We start from the raw sequence: 18,955 nt of genomic DNA, 5'->3' as shown, positions 1-18,955 counted from the left end.
AATTTCAAGATACAAGGCTTTGCCTATTCATTCTACATGAAACAAAAACAAAACAAAGCCAAAACTATGGATGAACTTATGCATCTGTCTACACAGACCCAGAAGAGTAGTCACTCCCCAGAAATCAAGTGCAACGTGGGCTTTGTCAAGTGGGTTAACTTGTGCTTTCAACTCCTATTCTTGAAAGCCACTAACCTGAGCTTCTCCCAGTCCTAGGTTAAATGCGGATGCAGCCAGCCAGCAGCAAGAGAAAGAGATTTCGAGTAAAGCTTCATGCTTCGCAGTGTGCCAAAATCGATCGCTCATCGAGTTTGGCTACAATTTCGAGGATGTGGAGGACTGGTCTAAGATGAAACAGTGGCCCAAGGATAAGCTGGCCGACATACTGCAGTACATGGTAAAGTCACACCTAAAGACCAGCCTGGTGGTTAAAATCAAGAACTCGCTCTTCAACTGTCACTTGACGGTGCTGCGGGTGTACTCGCAGTTCTTCATGGACCTGGAAGACACACCGATGATGGTTATGCTGCCAGAGGATTTGGTAACGCCCAAGGCTTTTAGCATAATTTACAAGTGGATGCTCTGCAGTGAGCCCTGCTTGGATCGTGCACGCATTATCGAATTGTTCATCGCTGCCTCGTATCTGCGGATCAAACGTCTTCTGGCCCATTGTTGGATTTACTTCGACAACTTGCAATTCTTCAATGAGGCCACGGCGTGCATCCTTTATGTGGAGACGCGCAATCACCCATCCCTGGACATTGTCCGTAATGCGATGCTCCCGCGTATCCAGAAGTTTGTGCTGATCTTTGCAGCCACAAGTGACTTTCTGCATCTACCACACAATCACTTGGTTTACTTGCTCAGCTCGAGCAACATCGCTTTGAATACGGAAGTTGAGGTGAGTACATAATAATTAATAAGTAATAAATTTAATGGGTACCACTGCAGGTTCTCTATATGATAATACGTTGGATGTGTTACAACTGGAGCACTCGACGTTCGTATGCCGTAGAGATTGCAGATTGCATTAGATTCAATTGTATGCCGCTCTGGTTTATGCTTTTCGTGCGCCGCGACGAAACCCATGCACAGCTGTTGGAGTTTTTGAGCCTGGATGAAATCAACGAGAAGATTACTGATGCCATCACCAACACCACATCGGCCATATACGACGATCAGATCTTTGGGACCAGTTCGGCTCATAAGGACACTCCGCATCAGCGCAACTGGATTCACGACAAATCTTGTGGTTATCATCATCTTATTAGATGCCCCAATACCCGTGAGATCCGATACGAGCACTTTGAGGCCTACATGGGGACGCTGCAGCAGAAGCCTGTTGACTATTGGACCAAATTCGAGTCCATTGAATTGAATGTTGTCGGCCCCTGTCACTGCATGAGAGAGGTCTTTTAGTGTTTCATTACAGTTTACAGAAGAGTTAAACCAATAAAATAGACAATTTAAATTACGGTTTTGTGCATTCACTTGAGCTACTTTTGCCATTCACAGTGAAACGGCTACATATTCAACCAGGTGGCAGCGCCGGCAAAAGGTTTATCTGTGTTTCGTCTGCCCACTGCCCACTTTGTTTATTGCAATGGAAAAACTAGAAGCGCTTAAAATATCATCAATGCGGCCACGCAGCAATATACTAGATCGCCCGCTGTCCAAGGGAAAAACGGAGGTATCCCAAAGCATTGTGGCTCTGCTCTTCAGCGAGATTGTCCAGTACTCCCAGAGTCGAGTCTTCACAGTGCCAGAACTGCAGACCAGGCGAGCTTTGCTCTTACTTGAATCAATGAATCCACTAACTTTAATATGTTTGCAGGCTGCATGACCTCGGCCAGGATGTGGGGACCCGCATTATCGACTTGTACTTTGTGCGCGAGCGGAGCTCCAAGCGAGAAACCAAACTGACACAAATGCTGCTCTTCGTCAAGACGACTGTGTGGAAGAATCTGTTTGGCAAGGAGGCGGAGAAGCTGGAGCATGCCAACGATGATGAGCGCACCTACTACATTATAGAGAAGGAGCCTCTTGTGAACACATTTATAAGCGTGCCCAAAGACAAAAGCTCCTTGAACTGTGCCAACTTCACGGCTGGAATTGTGGAGGCTGTGCTCACACACTGCGGATTTGTAAGGATCACCAATTATGAATACATTACACTGTCATTTATTTAATTATTTTGTAGCCCTGCAAGGTCACCGCCCACTGGCACAAGGGCACAACCTACATGGTCAAGTTCGAGGACTTTGTTATAGCCCGCGACAAGCAAATGGAGGAGAAATAGTTGTAGTGCTCAACAAGCTTATGGATAAATACAATTACATTAAGTTAACAAATGGGTTGTTTTGTGTTTTGTTTAATTTCACTACAAATCCAAATCACCAGATATAAATCTTAAATAAACTTGAACTGGCGATCCTTGTAGGCCACCTGGCCGGTTCGGTATTTCTCCTCGCGACCGTCGCGTTCGCTCTTCAGAGCCCAAGCATAAATGGCAATGGGCAGTACGACGGCAAAGAGACCAGTGCGGAAAGACTTCCCGGTTGGTTTGAAGTGCTCGTAGTTGGACACACGCATTGCCTGGAAGCGAGCTAGACCGGCATCGAACTGCAAAGCGAGGAAATTCGTAATATTTATCATAGCCTGATGACATAACCATTGAAAGGAGATTGTTTTCTACATACCACAGTGCCGCCTTCGCCTGTGGCGTGGCGGAAGGGATTCGAGCTCTGTTTCAAATACTCATTGCGCAGCTTTAGAGTGTGCTCGTGCTTGCGGCGGATGAATCCCTCCTCTTCCTTGGTTAAAACCATTTTATTTTGTTTTTATGTTGCAAACTCAATTTTTAGCTGCAACAGCTGTGACCGCGGAATTATCGATAAAATATACCGTCAAATCATCAAAAATATATCAAGTATACCTTCTCGTTTTAAAAATATACCGTAATCTTAAATCATATTCCTCAATTTTTATGTTTTATTTGATATTACTAGCTTGCCATGACTTTAAACACTGAAACAATAATTTAATCCGATTGAAGAATCTATTTGGCTTATTAAAAAAACTCAATTTTTAGCTGCAACAGCTGGCTTCTAGAAACGTCCGTTTTCCTGGAAACGTTTACGTTCTTTCTCACGAAAGGCGCGTTTGGCTGAAGGGGTATTGCCTTGCGGGTTTATGATTACGAATTTGTTGGCCATATTGGCTTTGGGATCGTAGGTTTCCACCTTCGGCTCGTCGTCCCAGTTCTCAGTGGACTCGATCTCCCATTTTTTCGTTTGATTTGTGGAGACATGCGGAACATAGGACGAGAGATGTCGACAATCTTTGACATGAGCCTAGTCGAAATGGAAGCAAAGCGATATATTCATATTTTAATTGATTAACAACAAAAAGTCTCAAAGCTTACCTCCGTTTTGTTTTTTGCGCCCTGGTTCATTACAGTGCAAGGGAAGTGAGCCTTCTCGGAGCAGTGACTTAACTCAACGTCCGGCTTTTTGTCCGGTTTTATAAAACGCTCAAACCCTGAACGGTTTGGACAGTTCGCGGCATGATTCTAGTAGAAATAAATGCTTAATTTAGTCATTGTTTAGTTCAGTGACAAAGGGTTTACCTTCATTTCGTTAGGATCAGTCAGATGCGTCACGTTAAAGGGACAACGGACCTTCTTGGAGTTTTTATTATTTCGGAAGCAACGGACCAAGTGTACGGACATGCGACTGCGCAAAATTCTATGACTCTTGTCGTAAGGACATGTAAGGTAGTCTCCATTATTCTCCGACATATTGAAAGAAATATTACGCTTAACTTCTTGACTGCTTCCGATTTTTTATGAGAGTCCTGTCCGGCCTCAGATTTTTCATTTTGAAATCGGTACTATGTATCGATGTTAGCTGCTTGCCGGTTGGCGCTACCTTATATCGATATGTTAATGTATATTAACACAGATAACAGGGTGACCCTCTACGGTATATAATTCATTTTTTCGAGATATTTTGACATCGAAATTTAACTCAATTCAGATTTACGGTATTTCTCTATATAAAGGAGCATTTAATCAATTACATCAATCTATTAACTTTTAAGGCATATTAAAGTAGTTTTCAAAGAATATAGATGTTACCGTCACGTAGTTTAAATTATCGCACAAAAATATTGATACTTTTTTAATTTGCCGTTGGTCCCACTAATATATTTGATTCTCTACCTCCTAGATTTGCTCGATAAATTCGCGGTCACCCTATCAACAAGACCCCGACAAATGAATGTATAAAGCTATTAACAGGTTAATTTAAGCTTTAAAAAGCGAAGTATAGCGATTGTCAGTTATGGCGGCTCCATAATGGCAATTACGTAGTGCTCCGTAGTGGCAATTCCACTACGGTTACATGGCGGTACAACATTTTAGAATGAAAGCAACATCCAAAAGATACCTTATACATTTCATGAATATTATCTGCGCGTCCTGAAAGTATGCTACACTTATTTAGTGCATGTTCATCTTCACCTGCTCCCTAATCCCTCCAGATCACACTCTCATATTAGAAATAGGCACTCCGATTTAAAGAATTTGAACTGCTGATAGCAGCCCAAGTGGAACCTGCCAGCCTTTCTTGATCAAATACCCTCACTCCAGCGAGACTGCAGTTCTTCATATTCGTGAAAAGCTAGGTCTACGGTATCTGTTGGTCACACTGATACCTAACCTCCCGCTCTCCCCTACTGCGCATGTCCAGCAAAGTGTAATGCGCAGATCTCGTGTCCCTGTTGTCTCTTGCTTTAAGCCGTAATTTGCACTTGATATGGATTTATCCACACTGAAATCATAAACTACCAAAAAGCATTTAACATTACATTCAAAATTACATACATGCATATGTACGTAAGTGTGTAGCTGCCATGGATACTCCTTTTTTTTGTATACACATGTAAGTATGCTTTGCGTGTTTTTTTTTGCTTTGCCGCAAAGTCTGCTGCTTCGTTGGTGTTTTTCCACCCCCGACAACACAGGGTGATACATACACAGACTCTCTGCACTAACCCCATTACCCTGTCCGCCACACGCCCCCATGGCGCATGTCCTGTAAAGTTTTCTGCGCATATGTATCTTGCATAGCGTTTTCTCATTATTTAAAGAAAAGCACGTGCATCCCAGGAGGAGTCATTTGCAGACAAGTGAGTCAGGGACGGGTCTATGAATTGACCTGCCATTTCGTAGGGATAGAGCCTCACAAGGTGCACAAATCAATGAGGCAGACAGGCAGTCAGTGCGCAGGACAATTGGAGTTGAGAGAGAGAGTGTGGTGATTGCAGTGCGCATGTGGCTGCTTCGTTGGGTGGTAATGCACTTGGCTTAGCCTCTTCTCTGTCCAGTGGCCCGGGGAGTGTGCAGGGTTGTTAGGGGTTGCTTTCGATGGTTGCCCTCGGAGTTGCGCAGTGGCTTCCCTTTCGTTTTCACTGGCAGACGCTTTGCAGTGGACTCGACGACTGAACAGAGGGAGGCAGAGCCTCGATTGAATTAGTTGTCAGACGCTGCGCAAATATTGATTTTCGCGTTGCTAAAAAGTGCATTTAAGTGTCCCACAGCCCAACAGGATGAGTCTCAAGTCCAGTGCCCGCATCAAGAAGCGCCGCTCCGATGCGGCCGCTGCAACATTTTCAAGTGCAGCAGCAGCTCCAGCACCAGCTCCAGCGACCGGGACTGGCAATGCGAATGGGAATGGAAGTGGTGGCAATACCAGTGGTGGCAGTGGCAGTGGCAGTGGCAATGGTAATGGTAGTGGCAATGCCAGCACTGTTCCACCCACAAGCAATTACAACTGCAACCAGAGCCTGTGCAGCGCCGAGAAGCACAAGAAGCACAGCTACGCGGGCCGCAATCCCAACTTTGACACGGACGAGACGAAGCTGCTGATTCAGCTGTGGGGCGATCCCAAGCTGCAGCGCACCCTCATCACCACGCACAAGAAGCACGCCGTGATCTGCCAGCTGGCGGCCAAGATGCAGGAGTACGGCTACCATCGCTCGCCGGAGGAGATAACCACGCGCATCAAGAACCTCAAGTGTTTCTACAATCGTCTCAAGAAGGACAAGGAGTGCGGCGCCACCTCCGACTCGGAGCCCAGCTGGAAGCATTTCGCCGAAATGGACGCCATCATGACGCGGCCCATCTTCAGTGTGCGGCCCAATGAGGTGCCAGCCCCATCGCTCAAGTATCAACTGGAGCAGGCCCTGGAGGAGCACGCGGAGCAGCGCAGCCGTCGGCTGGCAAACGGCGAGGAGTTGTCCGAGAGCGATAACGAGGAGGACGATATGTTGCTCTCCTCGCTGGTGTCCAAAGGCAAGCGGGACACGCCCCGCAAGGAAGTGGAAGCCGCCTGCCTTGGGGTGGACACGGACTTAAATGAGGAGACCCTGGATCCGGTTGCCTTCAAGCGACGCAAACACTCAACCGAGCCGGATGTGGATATCGGTAGTGCGGTCTCGGCTTCTCCTAGCATAAAGACTGAGCCCGGCCAGGAGCCGGCAACTGCTTCGGCAGCTGCACCGGCGGAGTCTGAGCATGAGGAGGTGGAGGACGACGACGACGACGATGACTGCATGCTGCTGCCCCAGACCAAGGAGGAGCCCATCGATGTGGATGCTGGCGATGATTCGCCCAGCGAGAAGTCCCCCAGTCCCGTCATGTCCACACTGGCGAATATATTGCAGCGGCCGAGAAACCCTGCGGCGAATCTCCAAATGTCCTACACGACAGGCAATGTTATCATCTCTGCCAGCGGCAGTACATCGACCAGCAGCTCGGTGCCCATTCAAAGCACCAGCACCAGCACACTCTGCGGTAGCTCGGGCATGCTGCAGCCGGGAAAGATCTCTCTGGTGCCCACAAACTTCCTGATGCAGTCCAAGCTGCCAGGCGCTGTGGGACCAAGTCCCGTCCCAGCCAACGGCTCTGCGCCACAGCTGCAGCTGCTGCAGAGCGCCATCAATCAGGGCGCCCGTCTGATGATCAGCGGATCGGCCTCGGCCCCGGCACAGCCAAGCAATGCCGGACTGGTGGCCACGGCACCCGGCGGCGTCAAGTTTGTTCTCGTGAACACCGAGCAGGCCAAGGCAGCGGCAGCCGTAGCTGCTGTGGGTAAATCAGCAGCAACGCTGCCCCTGGCCACCGCCCAGGCTCAGGCCATAGCACAGCAGCAACAGCAGCAACAACAACAAAAGCAGCAGCAGCAGCAACAACAACAGAAGCTGCAACAGCAGAACTTGCAGCAGGAGCAGCAGCTTCAACAGCGGCAGCAGCGACTGAAGGAGAAGAAAATTCAACAGGAGAAAGACGAGAATCGCCGTGAGCGGCAGCGAGAGGAATCGCAGTCCAGGCGACACATGACAAGTCAGTATACAAAATAGTTCAATCCCTTCGTTACAGCTAAACATTCCACGTTGCAGCTATGCGAATCCTGCTGCGGCAGCTGCTGAATGCCCAGAACGAGGCAAATGAGATTCAGCACAATCGCCTGTCGTTGGAGCGCGAGCGTCTGGACTGGGAGCGCTCGATGGGCGATCGGCTGCTGACGCTGCTACCGAACCTGGTGCAGCCTGCCGCTGCGGCGACACCGTCAACTGCTGCTCAGCGCCTGCAGCCGCCAAAGCTGCTGTTCACCACAGCACTGCCCATGGGCAATGGTACCGTCACCATGCCTCACATACTCACAACCAACTCCTTGCCAAAGGTGATTACGGCTCCATCCTCCACGCCGGTCAGCTGCAGTACCAGTGCCAGCAGCAGCAGTGTCGCGGCAGGAACGGCAACAAAGCCAGCGGTGGACGGGGATGTTCAATTAGTCACGCCTAAGCAGGAGAAGGAGGGCTGATGGATGGGCTCAATGATATTGTAGAAGCGATCTCCGACTTCAAGAATCGATGATATTACATTAAAAGTCCATATCCGATCTAAAATGTAGTTTACTCTAACAGTAAGACGTCTTATAATAAAGCTTGAACTAATAACTGATTCGAGCTGCTGCCGCTGCAGCTGCAGCTCCTGCTCCTGTTTCCCTTTCCCCTAGCGTACGTTGAGCCGCTCCATGTCGCGGATCTCCATTATATCTGTTTTTAGGCGCTGCTTGACAATCTCGCGCCAAATTGCCTCACGATCCCGATTGTCCGTCACGCCCATGCGCTGCAGCGAAGTGTCTGTGATGCGTAGCAGTGCTCGTCCAGTGATGTCGTGCTGGAATCAAACAAAACAAAGGCCAAGGATCAGTAGGCAGACACTGGAATGCCAAGCGAAAATATCATTTTGTAGTCTTGACAACCTTCAAAATATGGCGGCGGTGCTACAGAAGCACAGCGATAAAGAGAAAAAGGACAGGGACAAGGAAAAGCATTGGTAAGTCCCTAAAGGGGGAACTTTTACCTGGACAAATAGCTGGTCGTATTGCGAGTATTCGCCACAGTGGCGTCGATACCATTTTAGAACGTCGCTTACCGCCCACAGGTAAACGGCTCTGGGGCGCGTTGTCTTTGTCCGCGTTTTGTTTTGTGTGGAATTGATCGTTTCTTCGCCTGGCATTGTTTAATGCATTTATTTAATGTTGAATTCAATATTTGTTTAATTTTTGGTCTAGTGTGACCGCGAACTTATCGTTAAAATATACCGCACGACCCTCAAAAATATACCAAAACTAACAAGAATAGCATAAGCACGTTACGTGAATGTGCATGGAATGTTAAGTGTAGGCTTGTTGCCTATTCTAATTTGTGCGCCTGTAGCTAAACGGTCAAGTATACACGTTCACACTTCCAAATACCAACAGCTACAGAAAATACCATCATTCTGTGATTTTCCAACACCTGCTGCAATAACCAGGGATACGAGACTTTGCGGTAAGTATTTTTAGTATATTAAGAACCATTATTGAGGGTCAGGAGGTATTCTAGCAAAATCCACGGTCATACTGGCCAATCGTGACTGGCGCTTAATAACAACGACAAAAAGGTGAAAAAAGTCCGATTTAATCACCTTGGTACGCATTAAACACAAAGTATATTTACAAACACAAAGAGAAAAGGCATACGTATAGAGCAGTAGTTGAAACACAGTTTGCTGTTTGATTGCTGACAAAATTTTCTGGTTAATTCGTGCGTTGTCCATATTCCAAGTCGCAAGATGGCCGGAGCTACAATTTTTGAGCGTGCACAGGCAAATATGTCCAGTGTGAATCGCGAAGAGGACAGTTCGCTGCTGAATAAAATAGTGCGTGATCAGGAGTGTGCTGAGAACGATGAAGAACGCATCCGCATCAAGGAGCAGGGCATCATGCAGCAGGGCGAGCTCTACAAACAGGAGGGGAAAGCCAAAGAGTTGGCCGACCTTATCAAAGTGACGCGTCCGTTCTTGAGTTCGATTAGCAAGGCCAAGGCAGCAAAGTTGGTGCGCTCTTTGGTGGACATGTTCCTGGACATGGATGCTGGCACTGGAATTGAGGTGAGTCTGCTGTTTCTCCATTAACACTGCATTGCATTTACGCAAGATTTAATTTTCCCGAAGGTGCAACTTTGCAAAGACTGCATTGAGTGGGCCAAGCAGGAGAAGCGCACCTTCCTGCGGCAATCGCTGGAGGCCCGTCTGATTGCTTTGTACTTCGACACCGCTTTGTACACAGAGGCTCTGGCATTGGGCTCGCAGCTGCTGAAGGAGCTCAAAAAGCTGGATGACAAAAACTTGCTGGTGGAGGTTCAGCTGCTGGAGAGCAAAACCTACCATGCATTGAGTAACTTGCCCAAGGCCAGGGCTGCCCTCACCTCGGCCCGTACCACGGCCAATGCCATCTACTGTCCCCCCAAGGTGCAGGGAGCCCTCGATCTCCAGTCGGGCATCCTGCATGCGGCCGATGAGCGTGACTTCAAAACCGCCTTCTCCTATTTTTACGAGGCTTTTGAGGGCTTCGACAGCGTGGACAGCGTCAAGGCTTTGACCTCTTTAAAGTACATGTTGCTGTGCAAGATTATGCTGGGTCACTCGGATGATGTAAATCAGATTGTCAGCGGCAAGCTGGTAAGCCAATTGAGTTACAGAATATTTTCAATTAATACTTAAATAAATGTTCTTGCTTGAACCAGGCCATTACATACTCGGGACGCGATGTGGATGCCATGAAATCGGTGGCAGAGGCTTCACACAAACGCTCCCTCGCAGACTTCCAAAACGCCCTCAAGGAGTACAAAAAGGAACTGGCCGAGGATGTGATTGTGCAGGCGCATTTGGGCACGCTCTATGACACCATGCTGGAGCAGAACTTGTGCCGCATCATTGAACCCTACTCCCGTGTGCAGGTGGCCCACGTTGCCGAGAGCATTCATCTACCCATGGCCCAGGTGGAGAAGAAGCTGTCGCAAATGATACTCGACAAGAAGTTCAGTGGCATTCTCGATCAGGGCGAGGGCGTGCTGATTGTGTTCGAGGAGACGGCCGTGGACAAGACCTACGAGCGGGTGCTGGAGACCATTCAGAGTATGGGCAAGGTGGTGGACACACTCTATCAGAAGGCCAAGAAGCTTTCGTAAGCTGGCTAGCTGGCAGGCTGGCAGTGGCGACATAATTCAGATTCAACATGATATCAGCATAACTAGCAGACATTTCATAGTTTTTCTTTGGTTTTTTCTTTTTCTGTTACAACAAATTAACAATTCATTTCTGTTTCTGCGCAAACAGTGCTACAACAAATCAAACAACCAATTGGCAACATTAGCAACAGGAACCCAAATCTCCAACCAGAAAACGTAAAGCGGAAACCATCAACTAACATAAGAAAAATTAAATAATCATTTGTATTGGGATCGAATTGTTTGCGCGCGTGCGGTATGCTAAGCAAAAATATTCAATTAACTACTTAATAAATCAAATCTAAAAGGCAGCTCGAAAAACATGTCAAATAATATGTATCCAGAAGCTGATTATAAAAGGGTCCTCTAAGGCCCTACACATTGCCATTTCAGATATTTTAAAACACTTTTCTTTTAATCTTAATATTTTAATAAATATATAACTGGAAGATAATGGAAGACAGCGGCAACTCCTAACCGAAGTGATGTGTTAGACCCAGACCAGCGCCAAAGTCTGTTCTCTGATTGGCGAATGGGCCACTCATCCACTTGTTGGCCGATCCTGATAGATCCAAGTGCGTGTTACGATCGGCCGAAGACCAAAGGTTGGCACGTGCCTCGGCGCCCAACTGACGGCCAATGCCGGGGAAATTGCTGTGCGTCAGACTGGCGCCATGACCATTGACGTGCGAGTAGTCCAGGGCGGCGCCGTTGCGTTGGAATTTGAAGCCATTGGCAAGCTTGTTCTGCGATGCGAATGCCTTGGCATCCAGATTGTGTACGCCGTTGTTGAACAGATTGGCATGCACCTCCTGCTGGAAGACATCCTTCACGCCGGGAGTGTGGGTCTTGGTCAAAGAGGCACCATGTCCATGGCTGTAAATAAAGAGAGAATCTCCCTTTAGTCGCTGTTCAGCTGCTACTTTATTCTGCTGATCTACTCACTTGTTGTAGGCCACGGTTCCACCTGTGGTGACTGGACCCGATTTCGTGTTGCCGGCAGCAAAGAGCTGACCCACGACATTGTGGTCGGGAGTGCCGATACCTTTGCTAAGATTCAGACGAGCATCGGAGCCACCAGCCGGATTGGAGGCCAACGATCCGCCCAGAACCTGCCGGCGTGCACGCATCAGCACTGGTCGAGATGTCGGAGGTGGATAGTACGGCAAAGTCTGGTAATACTGAGGCACTGCCTCGGCTATGGCTGCCAGGGCAACGATGGCCACGATAAGAATGCTTCCCTTCTGCATGTTGAATTGTGTTGTGTATTGGCTGTTGCAAGAACGAACGAATGCTAACTGATGCCTGATCGTGGCTCACCTTTTGCTTTTATAGCGAAACAATCTTCTAAACGGCTAGGGGAGTCACTCGTCTTGTGATTCACAAGACTCATCTGTCTGTTTGCCTGCCGCATCTGTCTTATCAGCTAGAAATTTCCCGCCTCAGTTCTCTTCGGTGATTTACTTTTGCAAATTATATTCTTTCTGTGACTTGCTCTGACCCCTCTCCATGGGCCACACCTCCTCCACTCCTGCTTGCTTGCATCATTGACGCCACTTGTTGCTGCCTTTGTTGCTGGATTTCAGCCCCCAGGCTAGGGCGACTTGACAGCTTCAAGTGAATGTCTTTGTGGGCCTAATGGAGAAGCGCTTCAACTTGTGCAGGACAGACTCTGACAGTTATAAGTGGTTTCCTATGACATTCCACACTTAATGTCCCGCTTTATCAATATAACTCTTATCGTGGTTGGTGGTTGTTGGGTGTTTGGTTTCATAATGAGTGAAAGAGAGTGCTAAGACTCGTACTCGCTTGAGTGAAGTTTCAGCCAAGTCCTAATTGAATTCTGTGCGCAGGACCAGGCTGAAAGGAAGCCAGCCGAGAGTGCGAACGCTTTGGATGTCAACGGAAAGCTTGCACTGAGAAAAATCATTTGACTAATGGCAGATATTCGCATTGGAAAGGAGTGCACATAATTGGGATACTGGGGGATACATTTTTAAAGTTTTTGCAGTGGAAAATTCACTTTCAATTGTGATTTGCTTTGACCCTCAGGCTTGACATTCCCAGGGCCTGAGCATTCTCTAGCACAGCACTTATCAGCGCTTAAGTTTCTAGAATCTTTGCCTTTTTAGAGATAACAACCAAAAATCCCCTAGAAATTTGTTTATATTATACTCTCAGTTTATTCAAACAAACCCAAAAGTAGTATTAAAAAATGCCATGTTGGGCTTGCCCCGCTTGAGATTGCGAGCATGCCATCAAGCTGGTAGAATTGGGGGACTTTTGGCAGTGACAGCAGGCAGGATCAGTTCCAACCGATCGGCGATGGCCAATGCCTCACGGCGCACTCGTATCGGACGTGGATGGGAGGTGGGGCGTGGATTTTTGGGGCGCGGCTTGGCAGGGCTGGCAGTGGCCAGGGCCCAAATGCAGGCGAGCAGCAGGAAAACAAGGCTGCACTTCATTTCGGTTGGTCTGAACAGATCGAACTGAGTGCTGGACCGATGGATGTGATTCCACCTTTTATAGCGATGCGACCTACAAGTTATTATTATTGCAAAATGTCGATCATGTAGACGAGATAGGGATCTGGTGAGTGATTCAATTCAGTAATCGATTCTCAGTAGTTCTCTTGAATGAGTTTCCAACAGGTACTTTCTGTGCCATTTTCAAACTCTTTTCATTTTGGCGCCTAGCTGTCAATTTCGCTTGGGTTCTGTCGCTCTCTCTGTTTGAGGTCCTTCCTGTGTGGAACACCAAATAAAATCTCATTAGACGGACACACACACAAACTCACACTCATACGCACCAGAGACCGAAACGAAACGCGCTTGAGCGAGCTTTCCCGCTTTGAGCGCAACATTTTCTTTTTGGGGGGCGGCTCTTTTGGAAAATTCTTGGGCAGCTCGTCAAACGTTCGTGTAGAGGCCAGACGCGAGGAAAACTCTGCTTATCGATTACGCACGTAACACACACATTTCCCCCCGAAGCGAAAGGCCAGTGTCGTCGTTTAAAAGTTACAAACAATTAAAACCGTATTTTGGGTGTGTAAATCAATGATATCTACTTCCCTTAAAGACCCCTACACATTTACATAACAATAATATGTGGCACAAAGCTCATTTCAAGTGTCTCCGTGTCCGTGGCTGTGTCCGTCTCTGGCTTTGGCCTTCAAAGAAGTGTGCGAAAATCGTATATATAAAAAGAGATACATACGAGTATATAGACAGAGATACATCCGAGAGATACGTGTGTGCCTTAGAATATAGAGGACAGATTTGGAAAATATAATCAGATCCTTTCTAAGTTTTTGTATGAGTGACCAAGGGGATAATTAAACTACGCTTTAAACATGTACAAAAAAGTTTATTTTTAGAAAGTGACTTTACATATTTATGCTTTGGATCGGAAAAGATTTTGATACATTTCATTGCATGATTGCATGCTTCAAAGCCCTTTTCTTTACAAGTGCTTACATACATACATATGTATGTACATATTTATGTATGCATTGTACATAGAGCAACAACAAGTCTGTTCTATATATGGATTATGGCAGATACATATGTTTGTATACATGTACCATGTACACCATTTACCCACATTTGCAGCGTGCCAAGTGAACGAAAAGAAATTCAATAGAAATTACTCACTCACGCCTCGGTAGCAGGAAAAGCTCAAAGCTAATGCAATCCACTCAACTCAATTGAGCTCTCTCTCTCTCTGTCTCTATCTCTCTCTCTCTCTCTCTCTGTCTCTTGGAAGTGGGAGAGCGTGGGTTTGTTTAGCTTTCGCGGAGTGTCAACCTGTGCACGTTACGTTTTGCCCCGGCACTGGTTGAGAATAAACATGCACGTTCTCTACAGTCTACAGATAATAACCGTTAGAATTACACGTTTCACCCGTTGAAAATGTGCTGCGGGTGAAACACGTCTCGTGTAGCAGCAGCTTTAGTCATGCTCTGAGTCTCTCTTTCACTCGCTTGAGGCTCTCGCTCAAAAGCGAGCTGCGAAAGAGTGGGTAAGGGAAATGTCAAAAGGAAGCAGTTGACAATTTTGTAATTACAGACATCTCTTGCATACAAAGAAGAGGCCGGCGGAACATGATTTGATTCCGTTCGAGTTCCTGTAATCACAAAATGAACAGCGCGAGACCCTGATTACACTGCTCAACAAAGTAGAGTGTCAGAATGGTATTTCAATTTTAATTTTGTATAATCCAAGTGTATCTTTGTACATATATTCTTGTGAGATTGTAATCTGCACATCAAGCCCCTTACTTTGTCCACCAGTGTAAATGATTTGCAAATGATTCCACGCTGTTTCTGCTAGGGTTTTGGCAAGAACAAAACGATTGACATCCTCCATTGTATTCTGTATTCCACAGCTGCCGAATGATAATGAAGGTGATGATGAGACTGTAAGTGGGCGACAAAAGAAACGAAAGAGACCCACTGGGACGAAGGAAGTGAGAGCCAAATAATAAACAGAGAGAACGGCAAGCAAGCGGTCGAACGGGGAGGAAAGAGTGTGAGAGAGCGAGCGAGGAGTCCAAGCAACTAAACCACAATGAATCCCTACAATGCCGGAGGAGGAGGCGCACCCAATCCCTTTGGCGCGCCAGCAGCGGCAGTACCTGCCTACGGCCAGCAGGGTGGGGGCTATGGCTATGAACAGCAGCAGCAGCCAACAGGTGGCTACGACCAGGGCAACTACGGGGAGCAGCAGCAGCAGACGGCAGCTGGATACGGTCCGGCCGGTGCCAGGCCTCGCGTTGATGTTGAGGCCACCGGCGAGGTGGATCCGAATTTGTATGTACACCCTGCCATCAGAGATGTGTTTCGGGATATACTGAAGATTTTTGCCTTTGCAGATATCCAGAGGCCAAGGAATCAACGCACAAAATACGCGGCCATTCGGACATCCTGGAAATGTTCTTTGGCGCGAGCACCGAACGGGAGTTGATACCGGTGAAGAGCTTCTACTTTTTCTTCTATGCCGCCTTCGGGTCGCTCTTCCCCCTGATGGGCGTGTACTTCAAGCAGATGGGCATGAATCCGGGCCAGTGCGGCATCCTGGTGGGCATGCGGCCGTTCGTTGAGTTCCTCTCGGCCCCCTTCTGGGGCTCCTATGCAGATCGCTGCAGGCAGGGCAAGAAGCTGCTGCTGGGCTCGCTGGCCTGCTGGGTGCTCTTCACCATCCCGCTGAGCTTTATCCGCCCGGAAGCCATCAACTGTATCGAGCGCCGCAATGCCACGGACTTTGTGCTAACCTACACGCGCACCAAGCGCGATCTCTCGGCCATGTACGACAGGGATCAGGGTAGGTGCCTCTTAAAACTCAGTATTTGCACGATAATAATATCGAATGACTTTCCATAGATCAGGGTACTATGCCCGCGGAGGAGGCTCTGGAGGAGGCTGAGGCTGCTCACAGTCGGAGCAAGAGATCGCTGCTGTTGCCACGAATCGACGCAGGCATCTCGCCGGTACACATCAACTTTGTGAGCAACTACGACGACAAGTACCATCGTGACTATGTGACGCCCATTTTCAGTTCGATGGTCTACAGGACGCCGGTGGGGACAGAGACAGAGCGAAGCAGTCTTCCACGCTGTTTACTCACCTATTGATCTTCCTTGTTTTAGGATATCCAAAAAGCTTTCTTCCTGCTGCTTCTGGTCATCCTCATTGGGGAGTTCTTCAGTGCACCGGCCATTACGCTGGCGGACTCGGCGGTGATCACGCTGCTGGGCGAGGATGCGGACAAGTACGGACATCAGCGGATGTTCGGCTCACTGGGCTGGGGCATATCCATGTTCCTGGTGGGCATTGCTCTCGATCACTCCACTTCGTTCTCCAACCATCCGTGCGGGGCGGGCAACAAGGAGAAGAACTACAACATCTGCTTCTCCATATTCTCCGTGCTGATGACCTGCGCCATCATCTCCGCCTCGAAGATCACCTTCAAGTACGACCCGCTGGACGAGCAGCAGCAGCAGGCCTCTGCACAGTTTGTGGACCCCAACAAGAAGGCCGAGGAGGAGTCGATGAACCAGCTGGCCGCCCAGCTCAATCTACCATCACTGGCAGTAGGTAGCGGCAGCGCCGCCTCAGGGGGCGCCAGTAGTTTCCCGGCCGCCGGCCATCAGCCACAGCCGCACATCGGGGCCGAGTCCAAGGTGTTCGCACAGACGGCCAAGGAGCTGCCCGAGTGGATGACGGTGCTCACGCACTTCAAGGACGTGAAGACGGCCTCGTTTCTGTTCGTTGCCTGGTTCATGGGCTTCGGCATTGGCCTGATCTTCACCTTTCTGTTCTGGCATCTGCAGGACTATGGTGGCACGCCCACACTCTTCGGCGTGGCTTCCGTGATCAATCACGTGTCCGAGATCTTTGCCTACTTCTTCAGCTTCCGCCTGATCACGCAGATCGGTCACGTCAAGGTCCTTTGCCTGGGCCTAATCGGCAATGTCCTGCGATTCTTGTACATCTCGTACCTGACCAATCCCTGGATGGTGCTCCCCTTCGAGCTGATGCAGGGCATCACCCATGCCGCCGTCTGGGCCGCCTGCTGCTCGTACATTGCCCACAATACGCCAAAGCATCTGCGTGCCTCCGGCCAGGGCGTTCTCCAGGGCATCCACCATGGGCTCGGTCGCGGCTGTGGCGCCATTATTGGGGGAATGTTCGTCACCTACTACGGTACTACTGCTACCTTCCGTTGGTATGGTATTGCCTGCCTCCTGGTGCTCGGCCTCTTCATCTTTGTCAACTTCTATCGCAAGGAGCAGGGCTTCATCTCGGACATTCCAGTCACCGAGGATCCACATCAGGTCAGCCAATAACCACATGAATCCCTAACCTAATGTCTAAGCTACTAACTCTCTTTCTATAATTCCACTAGGTGGCCGAGGAAACCTCGCATCTGGCACCGCACGGGGTGCCCAGCAATCCTATACCACGCGCCCTGTCCAACTCCCGACTCAATGAGATGAATCCCAATGGCGGACCCTACGGCACCTATCAGACCACAGGCGGCAATCTGGACATACCCGGCGCCAATCCGCACAATCCATTCGCGCAGTAAGGAGCTTCTCCGAGCATCCTCCCATACAGACAGTCAGTCTCACAGTCTCACTCATGCAATCCGAAAATGAATGATCGAAAACGATAAAAAGAACAGCAACAAAAAATATAACCGCAAACATATCTTGGACATTGGCCTGCAATATAAATTGCATAGCGCATAACGCTTTATTTTGATTTGTTGTGCAATCAATATACGATCTGCAAATAGCATAGCATAGCATACAATATACAAAACTCGACATACACACATATATTTTATATAGGAAATACCATATACGCAGGGCAGGAAGGCACATCCACACCCGCATAGGGTGTAAATGTTGAACGATTTAGACACTTTGTATAGTTTTGATTCAATATTTTCTTTCAATCAAGACATTTAGGCAGATTTTGCATGCGTTTGTTATCGTTTCTGAATTAATTAACAATAGGTCATATTTTGGGTGAAATTGCCATTTATTTATTGTCACAGTGATTACAGTTAATAAAGCAGATGAAATATGAAACGAATTTTCGCCTAGCTGCTAGCAATACAAAAACTTAAGAAATATACATACCTACAATATATAGAAGAAAGTACTGCGCAATCTATAATATTTATAGGCCTCTTATAATTAATTTGCAACGCACTGGAAGCTCTAGTCGCCTCCCACCAGTGCAACGTTTTTAGTTGGGCGATCATCAATCAAATCACCCATGGAATCACACAAATCACACATAAAGTACCTATAAATCGTATAACACAAATAACAACAAACAAACAAAAACACTTAAATAACCGAAATTAATTCCATAAATCCATAAAGGAATATTTACTAAATACAAAGTGTAGCGGAATTAAAAGGTGTCCCTAAAAAAAAACACATTAAAAACAACCCAAAAAGTTAAACTAAAGAAAGTTAGCAAAGTAGAGATCAAATAAAGGGAAACAAAGTACTAGAAACAGAAATGTTGTAACGAATGATATTATGAAAAGTCCGCCTCATTGCAATCAACTGTTGAATATTTTAATTTGTACACAAAACAATTGTAGCATGGAATGTGTGGGAGACGTACATGAATATTTTGACATACATAGCTATGAATGAATATAATTTATGAATAAAATATATAATATATGTACTATATGTATAGTATATGGGAAGTTGACGCACCAAAATCGATGAGGAAGAAAAACTACACTGTATCTGTACCTAGGAGATATTTTTACTGCTTTCATCTATATATATATATATATATACAATA

The 18,955-nt window shown here is 47.5% G+C and overlaps 10 protein-coding genes across 10 annotated transcripts; 5 read left to right on the top strand and 5 right to left on the bottom strand.

Moving 5' to 3' along the window:
* The first annotated feature begins 24 nt into the window (after window positions 1-24).
* LOC117578517 (kelch-like protein 40b) lies at window positions 25-1,473 on the top strand. The gene is made up of 3 exons (XM_034264062.1): window positions 25-149; window positions 211-901; window positions 952-1,473. The coding sequence occupies exons 1-3, from the start codon at window positions 37-39 to the stop codon at window positions 1,417-1,419; spliced, it is 1,272 nt and encodes a 423-aa protein (XP_034119953.1). The 5' UTR covers window positions 25-36; the 3' UTR covers window positions 1,420-1,473.
* A 93-nt stretch (window positions 1,474-1,566) lies between these two features.
* LOC117578518 (trafficking protein particle complex subunit 5) lies at window positions 1,567-2,351 on the top strand. The gene is made up of 3 exons (XM_034264063.1): window positions 1,567-1,779; window positions 1,835-2,144; window positions 2,201-2,351. Exons 1-3 carry the CDS (start codon window positions 1,604-1,606, stop codon window positions 2,297-2,299), a joined length of 585 nt encoding a protein of 194 aa, XP_034119954.1. The 5' UTR covers window positions 1,567-1,603; the 3' UTR covers window positions 2,300-2,351.
* On the bottom strand, window positions 2,342-2,892 carry LOC117578522. The gene is made up of 2 exons (XM_034264068.1): window positions 2,700-2,892; window positions 2,342-2,622 (listed from the first exon to the last, which is right to left on the bottom strand). Exons 1-2 carry the CDS (start codon window positions 2,826-2,828, stop codon window positions 2,410-2,412), a joined length of 342 nt encoding a protein of 113 aa, XP_034119959.1. The 5' UTR covers window positions 2,829-2,892; the 3' UTR covers window positions 2,342-2,409.
* A 154-nt stretch (window positions 2,893-3,046) lies between these two features.
* Window positions 3,047-3,859, bottom strand: LOC117578520 (gametocyte-specific factor 1 homolog). The gene is made up of 3 exons (XM_034264064.1): window positions 3,629-3,859; window positions 3,425-3,571; window positions 3,047-3,353 (listed from the first exon to the last, which is right to left on the bottom strand). Exons 1-3 carry the CDS (start codon window positions 3,797-3,799, stop codon window positions 3,108-3,110), a joined length of 564 nt encoding a protein of 187 aa, XP_034119955.1. The 5' UTR covers window positions 3,800-3,859; the 3' UTR covers window positions 3,047-3,107.
* A 1,321-nt stretch (window positions 3,860-5,180) lies between these two features.
* LOC117584372 (histone-lysine N-methyltransferase 2D) lies at window positions 5,181-8,026 on the top strand. The gene is made up of 2 exons (XM_034273255.1): window positions 5,181-7,405; window positions 7,462-8,026. The coding sequence occupies exons 1-2, from the start codon at window positions 5,611-5,613 to the stop codon at window positions 7,884-7,886; spliced, it is 2,220 nt and encodes a 739-aa protein (XP_034129146.1). The 5' UTR covers window positions 5,181-5,610; the 3' UTR covers window positions 7,887-8,026.
* On the bottom strand, window positions 7,963-8,635 carry LOC117584597 (protein aveugle). The gene is made up of 2 exons (XM_034273638.1): window positions 8,432-8,635; window positions 7,963-8,245 (listed from the first exon to the last, which is right to left on the bottom strand). The coding sequence occupies exons 1-2, from the start codon at window positions 8,585-8,587 to the stop codon at window positions 8,078-8,080; spliced, it is 324 nt and encodes a 107-aa protein (XP_034129529.1). The 5' UTR covers window positions 8,588-8,635; the 3' UTR covers window positions 7,963-8,077.
* A 336-nt stretch (window positions 8,636-8,971) lies between these two features.
* On the top strand, window positions 8,972-10,931 carry LOC117584435 (26S proteasome non-ATPase regulatory subunit 11). Its single transcript, XM_034273385.1, has 3 exons — window positions 8,972-9,502; window positions 9,566-10,072; window positions 10,138-10,931. The coding sequence occupies exons 1-3, from the start codon at window positions 9,185-9,187 to the stop codon at window positions 10,579-10,581; spliced, it is 1,269 nt and encodes a 422-aa protein (XP_034129276.1). The 5' UTR covers window positions 8,972-9,184; the 3' UTR covers window positions 10,582-10,931.
* Window positions 10,932-11,027: 96 nt separating this feature from the next.
* Window positions 11,028-11,938, bottom strand: LOC117584522 (attacin-B-like). Its single transcript, XM_034273506.1, has 2 exons — window positions 11,566-11,938; window positions 11,028-11,496 (listed from the first exon to the last, which is right to left on the bottom strand). Exons 1-2 carry the CDS (start codon window positions 11,868-11,870, stop codon window positions 11,094-11,096), a joined length of 708 nt encoding a protein of 235 aa, XP_034129397.1. The 5' UTR covers window positions 11,871-11,938; the 3' UTR covers window positions 11,028-11,093.
* Window positions 11,939-12,791: 853 nt separating this feature from the next.
* Window positions 12,792-13,128, bottom strand: LOC117584682 (drosocin). Its single transcript, XM_034273751.1, has one exon. The coding sequence runs from the start codon at window positions 13,083-13,085 to the stop codon at window positions 12,879-12,881; it is 207 nt and encodes a 68-aa protein (XP_034129642.1). The 5' UTR covers window positions 13,086-13,128; the 3' UTR covers window positions 12,792-12,878.
* Window positions 13,129-13,513: 385 nt separating this feature from the next.
* Window positions 13,514-18,737, top strand: LOC117584281 (major facilitator superfamily domain-containing protein 6). Its single transcript, XM_034273138.1, has 6 exons — window positions 13,514-13,664; window positions 15,007-15,430; window positions 15,493-15,941; window positions 16,001-16,197; window positions 16,267-17,454; window positions 17,526-18,737. The coding sequence occupies exons 2-6, from the start codon at window positions 15,189-15,191 to the stop codon at window positions 17,706-17,708; spliced, it is 2,259 nt and encodes a 752-aa protein (XP_034129029.1). The 5' UTR covers window positions 13,514-13,664; window positions 15,007-15,188; the 3' UTR covers window positions 17,709-18,737.
* Window positions 18,738-18,955: the final 218 nt, after the last annotated feature.

This window comes from Drosophila guanche, unplaced genomic scaffold (genome assembly GCF_900245975.1).
Source record: "Drosophila guanche unplaced genomic scaffold, DGUA_6, whole genome shotgun sequence".
Taxonomy (NCBI): Eukaryota; Metazoa; Arthropoda; class Insecta; order Diptera; family Drosophilidae; genus Drosophila; species Drosophila guanche.
This window is presented reverse-complemented; position numbering and strand designations above follow the sequence as displayed.

What these genes read in the sequence shown, in the direction of transcription:
- LOC117578518 (XM_034264063.1), top strand. Translation starts at nt 1,604, where the DNA reads ATGGAAAAACTAGAAGCGCTTAAAATATCATCAATGCGGCCACGCAGC. An exon ending in GTGCCAGAACTGCAGACCAG is followed by an intron (nt 1,780 to 1,834) that starts GCGAGCTTTGCT and finishes ATATGTTTGCAG; the next exon opens with GCTGCATGACCTCGGCCAGG. An exon ending in TGCTCACACACTGCGGATTT is followed by an intron (nt 2,145 to 2,200) that starts GTAAGGATCACC and finishes ATTATTTTGTAG; the next exon opens with CCCTGCAAGGTCACCGCCCA.
- LOC117578520 (XM_034264064.1), bottom strand. Translation starts at nt 3,799, where the DNA reads ATGTCGGAGAATAATGGAGACTACCTTACATGTCCTTACGACAAGAGT. An exon ending in CTGATCCTAACGAAATGAAG is followed by an intron (nt 3,572 to 3,628) that starts GTAAACCCTTTG and finishes TATTTCTACTAG; the next exon opens with AATCATGCCGCGAACTGTCC. An exon ending in GCGCAAAAAACAAAACGGAG is followed by an intron (nt 3,354 to 3,424) that starts GTAAGCTTTGAG and finishes CATTTCGACTAG; the next exon opens with GCTCATGTCAAAGATTGTCG.
- LOC117584372 (XM_034273255.1), top strand. Translation starts at nt 5,611, where the DNA reads ATGAGTCTCAAGTCCAGTGCCCGCATCAAGAAGCGCCGCTCCGATGCG. An exon ending in GTCCAGGCGACACATGACAA is followed by an intron (nt 7,406 to 7,461) that starts GTCAGTATACAA and finishes TCCACGTTGCAG; the next exon opens with CTATGCGAATCCTGCTGCGG.
- LOC117578522 (XM_034264068.1), bottom strand. Translation starts at nt 2,828, where the DNA reads ATGGTTTTAACCAAGGAAGAGGAGGGATTCATCCGCCGCAAGCACGAG. An exon ending in CAGGCGAAGGCGGCACTGTG is followed by an intron (nt 2,623 to 2,699) that starts GTATGTAGAAAA and finishes CTCGCTTTGCAG; the next exon opens with TTCGATGCCGGTCTAGCTCG.
- LOC117584522 (XM_034273506.1), bottom strand. Translation starts at nt 11,870, where the DNA reads ATGCAGAAGGGAAGCATTCTTATCGTGGCCATCGTTGCCCTGGCAGCC. An exon ending in GGAACCGTGGCCTACAACAA is followed by an intron (nt 11,497 to 11,565) that starts GTGAGTAGATCA and finishes CTTTATTTACAG; the next exon opens with CCATGGACATGGTGCCTCTT.
- LOC117584435 (XM_034273385.1), top strand. Translation starts at nt 9,185, where the DNA reads ATGGCCGGAGCTACAATTTTTGAGCGTGCACAGGCAAATATGTCCAGT. An exon ending in ATGCTGGCACTGGAATTGAG is followed by an intron (nt 9,503 to 9,565) that starts GTGAGTCTGCTG and finishes ATTTTCCCGAAG; the next exon opens with GTGCAACTTTGCAAAGACTG. An exon ending in AGATTGTCAGCGGCAAGCTG is followed by an intron (nt 10,073 to 10,137) that starts GTAAGCCAATTG and finishes TGCTTGAACCAG; the next exon opens with GCCATTACATACTCGGGACG.
- LOC117584597 (XM_034273638.1), bottom strand. Translation starts at nt 8,587, where the DNA reads ATGCCAGGCGAAGAAACGATCAATTCCACACAAAACAAAACGCGGACA. An exon ending in ACGACCAGCTATTTGTCCAG is followed by an intron (nt 8,246 to 8,431) that starts GTAAAAGTTCCC and finishes GTTTGATTCCAG; the next exon opens with CACGACATCACTGGACGAGC.
- LOC117584682 (XM_034273751.1), bottom strand. Translation starts at nt 13,085, where the DNA reads ATGAAGTGCAGCCTTGTTTTCCTGCTGCTCGCCTGCATTTGGGCCCTG.
- LOC117578517 (XM_034264062.1), top strand. Translation starts at nt 37, where the DNA reads ATGAAACAAAAACAAAACAAAGCCAAAACTATGGATGAACTTATGCAT. An exon ending in TGCAACGTGGGCTTTGTCAA is followed by an intron (nt 150 to 210) that starts GTGGGTTAACTT and finishes AGCTTCTCCCAG; the next exon opens with TCCTAGGTTAAATGCGGATG. An exon ending in CTTTGAATACGGAAGTTGAG is followed by an intron (nt 902 to 951) that starts GTGAGTACATAA and finishes GTACCACTGCAG; the next exon opens with GTTCTCTATATGATAATACG.
- LOC117584281 (XM_034273138.1), top strand. Translation starts at nt 15,189, where the DNA reads ATGAATCCCTACAATGCCGGAGGAGGAGGCGCACCCAATCCCTTTGGC. An exon ending in CGATGGTCTACAGGACGCCG is followed by an intron (nt 16,198 to 16,266) that starts GTGGGGACAGAG and finishes TCCTTGTTTTAG; the next exon opens with GATATCCAAAAAGCTTTCTT. An exon ending in TCACCGAGGATCCACATCAG is followed by an intron (nt 17,455 to 17,525) that starts GTCAGCCAATAA and finishes TAATTCCACTAG; the next exon opens with GTGGCCGAGGAAACCTCGCA.